At 33.5% G+C, this 11,904-nt stretch overlaps 1 protein-coding gene across 1 annotated transcript; it reads right to left on the bottom strand.

Annotated features, from left to right (window-relative positions):
* Positions 1-9,911: 9,911 nt before the first annotated feature.
* On the bottom strand, positions 9,912-11,648 carry LOC109818044 (cation/calcium exchanger 1). The gene has a single exon (XM_020383438.3). The coding sequence runs from the start codon at positions 11,646-11,648 to the stop codon at positions 9,912-9,914; it is 1,737 nt and encodes a 578-aa protein (XP_020239027.1).
* Positions 11,649-11,904: the final 256 nt, after the last annotated feature.

The raw sequence follows: 11,904 nt of genomic DNA, 5'->3' as shown, positions 1-11,904 counted from the left end.
ATCTTAAAAGTCTACCTTTTCAAAATCGGCTCTTTTAAGATCGGTTCCATAACTGATTTTAAAAGTCCAAAATAACCGATTTTAAAAGCCTTTTTTCACTAGTGTCAGCTTAACAGTAATAACAGCTCAAACAACATACAGCATATTCAACACATAATACGGCTCATCCATCTTGTTTACAACTCATCTATCTTGTCAAATTACCCACCCAAACAACATTAATCAACCTAAGCACCTAAAATAACTTTCAACTTAACCAAATCAATAACTGTGAAATGGAAACCTTCACATAAAACAGCGTATCAGGAGTTATACAACTTCTACCATGCTCATCCTTATCTCATATGAGAGATAAGAAGATTTACTACAACTCTCGTGAAGACACCAAGTCTTAATTCCTTCATCTACCTTGTTAAAAATTCTAAAAACTGTAACAGCTATAACCAATGCTGATAGCTTGAGCCCTCTTCACTAAAACAGCCATATCTAGAGTTCTAGAATTCTTTTTTGGGTAATTCCAGCGCCATTGGAAATATAACATCCAAGGCTACAACTTTGATGAAGACCTTAAGACCAAATTCGGTCATCTAGCCCCACCTCTGCAGTGCTCAATCCAGCGCTTTAGTTGCAACTCTCTGCCAGTTCAGTTTCCCTTCCACATCCATGGCTGCAAATCCACGGCCATAGCTGCAAGTTTTTGCTGCCACTTCAATTTTTCTCCACAGCTATGGCTGCAAAACCACAGCCATGGCTGCAAGTCTCTGCCATCACGTTTTTCCCCTTCCACAACTATGGCTGTGAATCCACAGCTATAACTGTGGATTTCTAAAACTCTCAAAACACCATGGATTTCACCTTCGTTTTCACCCAAAACCTCCATGAACCTGCAATCCAAGGAACCGCAATCCATGCTACAACTCAAATGCAATACTACCAACCACATGCAACCCAAAAACATCAAAAATCACAACATGCATGCATCCAAAACTCAAGAAAAATTATCAATGTTCAACCTTCCATCAAGAAACCAAAAACCCCAATGTTCAACATGAGAATCACTTCGGATTCATCCCCCCATTTACAATTTTTCCAGAATCAAGCCTCTATTTACTCAACAACCTAACATGCAAAACAAAATCTCAAGTTTTCTAGCTTCCCTTACCTCGGTGAAGAGAAATTCCGGGCTCCGGGAAGAAGAAAATGGAGAAGAAGAGACTTGAAGAGAATCTCCGCACGGCTCAGCTAGCTTCCAACACTACTACTCAGCACCTCCACCTAATGGTTCATGAAAAGACCAAAGACAAGGAGAGAATGAGGCAAAATGAAAGTGAAAAAGGGGGGAGAATAGAGTGGACAGCAAAGTGAGTGAGAGAAGAGAGTGAAAGAGAGTCGGCGAGAGAAAAGAAGGAAAGGTGGGTCTCACATCACTTGCCTCCTCCTATCAGATAACTCATGCACATACATATATACCGGTGTTGTGAACTTGTGATGAAAAAAAATAATCTTATAAATAAAAGAAAATACTTTCTAAATATTTTTTATATCTTATTTGACATATTCGAAATAATCAACTCTTATTTTGAATATTAATTTATTGTTAATAATGTAATATATTTATTAAAAATTTTAATTATCTTATATTAATAAATAAATTGATTTATAAAGTGTTTTTGCAGATTTTTTTTTTATAAGCTTAAGCTGTAGTTATAGAGTCTTTCCATGTAAATTACTAACTCTCTAATCTAACCTTATTTCCACATTTATATCATTTTTATTTAAAAATAATAAAAAAAAAAAAATCTTTAATTAATCATTGTCATGTGCTTGGATTCTGGTAGCAATTAAGAGTCAGTGACAATAAATATATAATTAATAATTGATTAGAAGTTTTTTTATTACATTAAGTTTTATATAAATAAAAAATATAAATCAATTAAACATGTACAGTCATGTTTAAAAATAGTTTTAATTCTTGTCTGAAAAATATGTATTCAAAAGATATAAAAGCACTTTGACTGTGAACTTAATTTAATGTAAACATATCGGATGGATACGGTTAATTAATAATGAGAAAATAATTTCATTAATTGTGTAAAGAATCTAATCGAGTCTTTATAACTTTTCATCAATCCTCTTTTTCCAAAAGAACAAATCATTATCATTATATAAGAAGGTAAACCCAAAAAGCTTGTCCATCAGCACTAGCAAACTTCTAGAGAAAGATATTATACAGAAAAGAAATTGCATCAAACATGGCCAAGTGTTTTTTCTCATCATATGTTCTTCTCCTTTTATTCACATTAGGTAATTTTGCAACACTCGTTCATATTCTAGGATAGTGCTTGTTCTTATGTAGAAGTAGCTTGTTATTATTTTACATAATAATATTGTTGATACTATAACTATTTTATAAATTCTAATATTTTATGCATATATGTTGAATGATGGTTTTTGAGGAACAGGAAGTGTGATGGCTAGGGAGTGTGATGGCTAGGGAGGTTAGTGTCAGTGATGGCAACGGAGGTAAGGGATCATGTAAGACAGCAGCCTTATATAGGATGCGTTCTCACTCGATGCATTGCTGATTGTAAAGCCAAATACCCACACAAAGAGGCTACTGGATTTTGTGTTGACTTTGGTCAGCCTAATAGTATTTGTCACTGTCAGTACCATTGTTAATTAAGGAATCTTTTAAGGACATTTATTTAGTTTAAGATGATGATTTTAAATATAATAAAACTTGAGTTATTGCTAACTTGTATTTATAATTCCATATAACTTCTGTTCTTTTTCTTCCTTTGTTATCACTAGTTATCATGTTTATTTATTTTTCTTTCTATCTCCTTCTTTCAATTATCCCAAAAGCAAGAAAAATATTATATAGTTCTAAAGCACCGTAAGATTATATAATACATTATGTAAAGATTAATTAAAATTGTTATAATCTTATATTTTATAATAATTTATCCATATATATATATATATATATATTGTGTCTATGAAATCATAGGAAGAAAAAAGAGAAAAGAGGAAGTGTATAGAGTTGGTGTTAAAGTCTCACATATGTATTGTACTTGTCTGAGGGTACTCTCGTAGTCTTCTTGGTGGTGAAGGGCCGAACGGATGCTTCAAACGGACTCTTCAGAGGGGGGAGGTACCTGCAAAAGGCACTCCGACGCTCAAGTTAGGACAAGCACGATATTCTAGGATAATTAATGAACAGTGACGTACCTCGTTACGTGTGACCTATTTATAATATCTGACATGGGCCTGAATGTGGTGGGTCTATTCTAATCTTTACCAAATTAGGTAATACGATGCTAATCAGCTAATCATGTCTTAATTATGCACTTGTCCTTGTTAACTGTGATTTGTACTATAACCCGTTTAACCTATCGGCACATTGCCAAGCCGACAGGCTAATGCTTGGGAGGTTGCATGTCTTCGGCTGTTGACCGGGCCGGTTGACTAATCTCGGCCTTCGGCTATAAGCCGAGCCGATGCTAACGTCAGCCTTGGGTATGGTCCAGTTCGTATGGGTGTCTGACGGAACGGCACGTGTTGGTCAACATGACTGATAGGGTCCTCCCAGTACATGTATCATTTTTATTGTAAAAATCTGATAAAAAAAATAATTAAAACTTGTATTTAATTTTTATAAAAATATAAGCAATTGTTTTAATGGCTATTAAAGTCACAAGCTTGCGCAAAGCTTTAGACTTTTGTAGGGAAAAATAAATTAGGTTGTCATTATTCAAATAATACTAGTGCAAAATATAGAATTGACGTTAGGATTTTTTCATCGGTCATTAAAATATCTATCGTGAAAAAGGCACGGTGGCAATTTTGAAAATAAGTCCAACTTTTTTACGTCGGATCCCTATGTAGTCTGACGTAGATTTAAAATTTTACGTCGGACCCCTATGTAGTCCCACGTAAAAAAAGCTTTTAATATTTCCTTGGGCGCCTTTGTCTTCATCGTGTGCGCGAGGTTACATCTGTTTGGGCATTTTCAGGCGATTTCCGGCGAAGGGTTGCTCGAGTACGTGGGGGCGTTTTGAGTGATGGTGAGTTCCGGCGAAGGGCTTCTCGTCATTCGTGGGTGATTCCGGATCTTTCTGACCGATTGAATTTCGGTGAAGGGCGTTTTTTGGGTTTTGGACGATTTGAGGTTAGTATATATATGAATGAGTTTTGGCTTTCTTCTATTGTGTATGAATCTTGCTAGGCTAGTTGAGCAACAACTATTATATGAGTTTCAGTCACGGCGATTTTCGGCGAAGGGTTCCTCGAGTACGTGTGGGCGTTTTCAGTCACGGCGATTTTCGGCGAAGGGCTTCTCGACATCTGTGGGTGATTCTAGATCTTTTCTGATCGATGATTGGATTGGGCGTTTTCTAGATTTTGGACGATTTGAGGTTAGTATATATGTAAATGAGTTTTGGAGGAGGTGGAGGTGGAGATTGTCTTGCTGGAAACAATTTTACGTCGGTCCTTGGCGATGTCCGACGTAAATTTACGTCGGTTAACTCAACTGACGTAAATTTACGTCTCTTACGTTAAGATCGGACTATTTTACTACGTAAAAAGCCTGAAATAACATACGTAAATTCTATATTTTGCATTAGTCACTAATCACAATTAATTGAGTAAAAAATTAGAAATAAAAATTCTTAGGCAAGAAAGAAATTTTGTACTTAAATATCAATATATTTTGAATTAACATATAATAATGTGAAATAATATCTTAATGAATTAAAATTTAGGAGGTGTTTAGTTGAGTAGAGAAGAAGTTTTTTCATATCTGAAAATCATGATTGAAATTATAAATTAAATCACGATTATTTAGGTGAGATTTTTCGTAACAACTACCTTTACAGCATATTCGGATGATTCTTAAATAAGTATCAGTTTCTTATAACATTAAAAAAAAAAATTACGTAAAAAATTACGTATATAGTTATATTAATGTTACAAAAAAATTGCATCAACATCATTTTATCATAATAACCAAAATTGAATGATGTTTTAGTTATTAATTTTTATTATGCAATTTTTATTATTTTAATGGTATCTTTTATTTCATGAAATTTGGTTATTTTATTTTATTCGTTTTAATAACAAAAATATTTTATGGAAAAATTCATACAAATAACTCTCTTAATTTATATACTTTAATTTTTTTTTTTATAAAAAAAAACATATCTATACCTTAGAAATAAATTATTAATAAAATATAAGGATATAAAATTATCAATCAGGTCCATTTAAAACTTTCTATAGAAATACTATAATAAAGGAGATGGGTGCATATGACGTTTTTTGGAAAGGTAAATAACGAGAGGCAAAATTAAGGTGTAGAGTCCAATTAAGAACTTTGAAAAAAATGTTGAAATAAAGATGTTCTCCTAAAACACACTTATACTTTTAAAATTATGATAACTTTACATTTAAACTTTAGACAATAAATAGGTTTTTAAACTTATTTTTATCTTAGATAGTTTGTGAGTTTTCTAGAAAGATACTCAAAGTTTTTCATGGAAGGTATCATATATCTTTACACTCACATAGGTATATACATCAAGTATGTCTCTATAGCACTATACTTTCTTGTCGTAACTCGAAAAATTTCAATCTTACAACTAAATGGTTTGGACTATCTTTTGAAAAAAAAAAACTCATCAATTAGGAATGCCTGGAAACCAGACGAATCCTTAATTAATGATTTTGAAAGATGGTTCGTATGAGTCGCCATCAATGTTTTACTCAAAACATTGGAAAAAGAAAAGGTTTTCAAAAAATTCAATGATGGCCTTAATAACCAAAATTGAGTTCGGGGTTCGGTTACGTGAAGGAAAAGTATTAAGCACCCCTACAACGTCCTTTAATCAATACCTTATAATAAAGCTAGTGTAATAAGAGTTAATAGTTTAAATACTTGATCCCCTTTATTAATGATTATTTACATGAAATTTAAATTACTTGATTGATCCTAGAATATCTACATGATTGCTCTTATTATAACAATATTTAAAATAAAAAGAAATGAAAGGTGGAGAGGAAGATTGATGAGTAATACCTCGTAGAAAACTTTGTTAATGTTCATCAAATATGGGAGATTTAAGGCGCTTTTTGGCTGCCTTACACACTACATGGGTACCTCACAAGTCTCAAGAAATACAAAAGAAGAGAGAGGGAATTTTTGAGCTGTATGGAGTTCTGGACGATTTTTTTCCAGCCCCTGTGGCAGTGCCCAAGTCGTCTATTTATAGACGTTAGAACTGACTAGAACGACCCGTTTCGATTTCAGAACGACTCGTTCTGAATCAATTTGTTTTGTGTTAAATTTGAATCTTGAACGGCCTGTTTTGATTCTAGAACGGCCCGTTCCAGGTTTGCACTTAACTCATAACAGCATATGCTGGAATGACCCATTTTAGCCCGTTCTCAGCTAGGTTTTTTCAAGCCTTTTTAGTAGTTTGGAACAGCCCATTCTAGCTTAGGAACGACCCATTCAGGTTTTGGAACAGCCCGTTCTGGGCTACTAAAACAAACTTGTTGGGCTTCAGGCTCTTTTGTTGTCATAATGTTGTTTTCATACTTCGGGAGCTTCTTCCTTTCACAATGGAGGTCCATTTCCTTGTTTATAGGTTCGGACGAAATTGAGTGTCTACACTTCTCTATAGCACCACACATATAAAGGGTTATGTATTAATAACTCATGGGTTATCTTCACATATGAATCACAACCGCGTCATAAGGATGGGAATTATAGTGCATAAGAGTATAGGAAACTATGCATACAAAACAAATACAGGAAAAAAAAATCTTAATAAACTATTTGAAAATTTTAAAGAAAAATGATAGAAATTTAAGAAGCAAACCTAAGATTGAGAGGGATCTATGAGAAGAAAGCAAGAACCTGTTGGAGTCAAAGGAGTTGGAAAAAGACATTAGGTGACAACCCCTAATATCCGAAGAAGGTGATGTCCTTTTAGGGAGATAAAATTATTTAAAAAGTTGTGTGCATCTTATATGGTCCATATTTGTTAACAAACCATATGCCATTTGGGAGTAAGGGTTAAAATGTAACATTTGTTCAACTTTTAAAAATACTATTGTTGGTGTAAATAACAGAAGGGTATAAGGCACAATTTTGAAAAATAGAATGGGTATGAGCATAATTTACTCAAATAGAAATTAATACTACCTTTGGTCCTATATATAAGAAATCAATAAAAATATTATTCTGGTGTTAATTATAAGAAACATGATATATTTTTAAATATATTAATTAGTAATTTTTTTATACCCTTAAATAATTGTGGGCCTATTAATGATTGTAAAAATTATTCCTTGGTTTAAGTGTAGTGTCATTAAATATAATTACTACTTACACCATTCAATTCTATGTATATTTTTAGAATTTGAGTTTTTAAATTATGACATTATTAATTAAAACTAACTAATTTAAATACTTTCATTGATCTTGATAGATTAGGTATGTGAACAAAGGTAGTATTTTATTATTTTTCATATTCTTTTAAATTACTCCTTTTTTCTCAACATGCTTTCATAGATGTATTCAAAGGAAAAAGTGTCATAGTTGAAGGACAATTTTCCTTGACCCCAAATGATTAGGTTCCAAATGTACTTACCAAACCCCAAAATGGTTCTCTAGCAAGGTAGTTTGATTCTAACTTACTTCTCTAACCTCTTCGCTTATTCTTGCTTTTGATATCCTCCTAAGGTAGGGGTGATACCTACAATGATACTATAATTCTCAAGTTAGCTATGTCCCCATTTTTTGAGATATCAACTAGATTAAATTATGTACCTGATTTTTCTTTGTTAAACTCTTAAATTGCTACATTTTACCATGCTTTTAAATTGTTGTTTTGCCTTATTTATGATCACATTCTTCGTCAAACTTAACATTTTTTAGTTAAGTGTGCAACAAAATGGTGAAAAGATGCAAAAGATGGAATCAATGCAAATAGAGGCCAAAAAAATGAAAAAAAAAAAGTTTAAATGTTGTGTACATCCATGCTTACCTGTAACACGTCCATGCTATGTGCTAGAATGAAGCACACCCTAGGTTTAGAGATGCACGCCCATGCTGAGATGCACAACCATGCTTACTAATATGAATTGTCGCGCTTCACTCAAAGCACACCCTAACTCTAAAGTTGCATGCCCATGCTAAAAGTGAATAATCATGCTTAATGAGTTGGACGATTGTGCTTGTCTATCCCCCTAATTTTCACCTTTAAATATGGATGTTTATAATACATTTTCTTCATCTTGTTTTTAGCATTTTCTTTTCACGTTGTTCTTAGTTCTCAATTGAGGTTCTATAAGAGACTAAGAGCAACTCTTGGAGAAGAATTCTAGTTAATTTCTTTTCCTATGTCTATGAATTTTAGTAAGATGTAGTTAGGGTTTTCACTTGCCATGTCTAATTAAATTCTCTCTTATAAGGTTGTGATATAGTTGTACTTTGTGAATCCCTTTGTGAATTGGATGAGTTTTTTCTATAATTATTAGATTATTTTAGCACGTTGATATTATGTTAGTTGATTGATAATGCATGCTCAAAACTCTATTAATTAATAGAACCCTAAAATAATATGGTTTCGGAACTTCCATGATCAAACTAGTTTTCTAAGTTTTCAATTGGATTAATTATTTAATCAATTTCTACATTTATATGTTTTTCCTTGTAGAAATTCTATGTGATCAATTTAGGATTTTTGCAAGATAAAGACTATTATTAATTTTCATGAATAAAAGTTATTAAAAACTTGAGAAGTAAAATAACAAGCAAGGTTTAGAATTCAAGCAATTTTACATTGGGTATAATTGGGATTAATGAAATGACAACCTAGGGTTTCAATCTTTGAATTTTGATCACTTTATTTTCCAATCTAACTTTAATTTATACAATTTCTGTTACGCTCTCACTAATCAATTTTGATCTTTGCAACTATTAGAATTCATGATTAAGGTTGTAATTGTTTGAATCTAGTATTTTGAATACGACATTTAAGGTGCTAACACCTATATGCACTAGATGATTTATCTCTTCTTTCACAATTATTCAATAACCATCCTCTTTATCTCTCCCCTAATCCACTCAAAACTCTATTTATCAAGTTACAAGTTAGGAGAATTGTTGACAAATTATATATATTAATTTGTATGTTAATATATATATATATATATATATATATATATATATATAATAAAAATAAAAAAGACTTCTAAATAATTTAAACAAAGCAAGGAATAACTTTTAAAAACAAAATTATTTATTAACTTTAAGTTTTTCATATATGCAATGACTACCACCTCATGAAATTATATATATTAACTAATTGAAGTTTATTTAGCCTTACTAAACATGAGTGTAGTTAAGAGCAAAAACCAAGTTAGCATTTGCGCAAATCATTTCTTCACCTTTAGTTGCATTCTAAGTCATAGCTAGGATTAAGAAGTCAAAATGATGATAGCAGTTAATAAGACAGTTGGGAATAAGAAAAAGGTACTCTGACTAAAAAATTAATAATAGAAAAATTATATGAAAAACAATTAATAACACTTTATTGTAATATTGGATTTTCAATTAAATTTCTATTTCGTAAGTTTATCTTTTATCTTTAACGTCCTTGTTAAGAGAATCAGTTGAGTCGGTATAATGGTGAAATTGAGATAATATATATAAAGCTTTATATTCAAATCTTGTTATCATTATTGTAATTCCTACCAATTAAAAAAATTCTTATTAAAAAGGTAATTATTTACATTAACAAGATAGCAAAGCAATGAAAGCATAATTAACTTTGCATGAGTCTTCTAATCTTGAAAACTAAAATATATGAAAGGCTCTTTTTCCCTTTGAAAGTGCTTCCCTAGAATTTAATAACACCAATTGCCATGGCCAACCTTATAAATAAAAAGCAGAGGTAAATGGTCAAGAGTCCAGCTCCCAAGGACTTATCAAGCTTCATATTCTTCTTGGCTAATATGACAAGGGCCCAAAGCACCCCTCCCATCAAGAACAAAAGTGTTGCATATAGAGAAGGGTCCTTGGGAATGACATAAGCCTCAGGGTATTCAGACCATGCTGAGAGAACAAGAGGCAGGCCCAAGCCCATCAAAATGTTAAACATGGGCCCAGCATAACAGCCAGAGACAGCTATCTGGGCCCCATCAGCCCCACCATTCTTGGCCATTGCCCCATTGGCTATCAAATCCCCAAGAGAATTGCCCCAAGCTAGGACAGTTAGTCCTAGAATTGAAGGACTAACCCCTATAACATTCCCAATTGCAACCAAAAGGGAAACCAATTCTTCAGCAATGATGTAAGTCCATGTCACACTCATGGAAAAACCACCAGCTAGCCAAGGAAACAAGCACTTTCTTGGTGGACTAGTGCTCTTGGTGGTCACACATGCCATGTTCCCCAACACAATGCCAACCAAAGCAGCTGTTAAGTATGCAACAAGACCACTCCTTGAACTAGAATTTTCCATTTGGGTGTTGCAAAGTGCTGCAAACAACACTGGTGCCAATGTCACAGATATAACAGCATATGGCTTTGACCAACTCTCCTCACTCACAACTGGTATAGTAAGCCTTCTTGGCAAGCAAAGAGGTAACTCCAGCACTTTCACAAACTTGCTCAAGTAAGTAAAGTCAAATGAATCATTTCCAATTCCAAAACCCTCTTGCTTCTCTTCAATAACCTCCTTATTTGGTTTCTCTTTCTCATCATCAACACAGCCTAGCAAGGGTATGCCAGACTCTGCCAAGTCATCAGAAGATGAGGCAATTTCTGCTTCAACCCTATCCCCTCCATAGATGAAATGTGTGGCAGAGACGGCACATACATAGAGGAAGTAAATAGAGACATAAAAGATTGACCCCAACAAGGTGATTTTACCAATGGAAATGATTACAAGGAGAATGAAAAGAGAGAAAAGAAAGAAAATGACATCTCTAATGAAACTAGCCTTGTCAATTGCAATTTCATTTGAACCAACAAGGAAACTTATGATCCCCAAAACAGCACTAGAGACAAAAAATGCCCCTCCCAGAATGCTGTTGAGGCCAACTGCACCATCATTGGATCTTGTGAAGGAAACAACACTAGCAAAGAAATCAGGAGCACCATTTCCTAGAGAAAGCAAGGTTACCCCAGCAATGGTGGGGGATAGTCTTAGGATATCAGACAAACCTTCTAGGTTAGCGCAAAAGTAGTTTGAAGCTGTGTCAGCCAAAAGATAGAATAACACCACAAGCCACAGCACAAGCAGTGCATGACCAAGAATTGGGGAATGGCCAAAGCTGCAATAGAAAATTTGGAGATAATTTATGTACCCTTTTGACCTGCACTGAACATGAGATTTGACATACAAGCACTTGGAGTCATAATCTGAGTACTTGTGAAGGTCACTGCAGCCATCAACACTGATGTCACTGAGCATTCTAGCATGGTTGAAGGCTTTTGTGGAGGCATGAACATTGGAATGAGAAGGGTGGAGATAGGCTTTGAGGAAGAGAAAAATGAGGAAAATGAAGGCTATGTTGAGGAGGAGAATGAGTTTTTTGGGGCGAGGTTTGGTGTTGTAGATGAAAGGTTCCATTTAGAGCATGTTGATGATATGTTAATAATAATGGTGTGAATATATGGAGGGTTGAGAAGTTGTGTCCATATGACATGGTATCAAGTTTTTTGGAATTTGCTGTGTTGGTTTAGAAGAGCATCATGGGATAGTACTAAAAAGGAGAGGTAGAAAAAGAAGACAGAGATTGAAGGTTCAATTGTCAAGTGGTTTTGTAGTACTATAGTTGGAATATCAGTGTTGGCCAAACGTGTTTAGGATTCAATACTATAGGTAG

Source organism: Cajanus cajan, chromosome 1, assembly GCF_000230855.2.
Source record: "Cajanus cajan strain Asha chromosome 1, NIPB_CcT2T_4, whole genome shotgun sequence".
Lineage (NCBI taxonomy): Eukaryota > Viridiplantae > Streptophyta > Magnoliopsida > Fabales > Fabaceae > Cajanus > Cajanus cajan.
The sequence above is the reverse complement of the archived record's forward strand: the minus strand, read 5'-3'. Positions and strand labels throughout refer to the sequence as shown.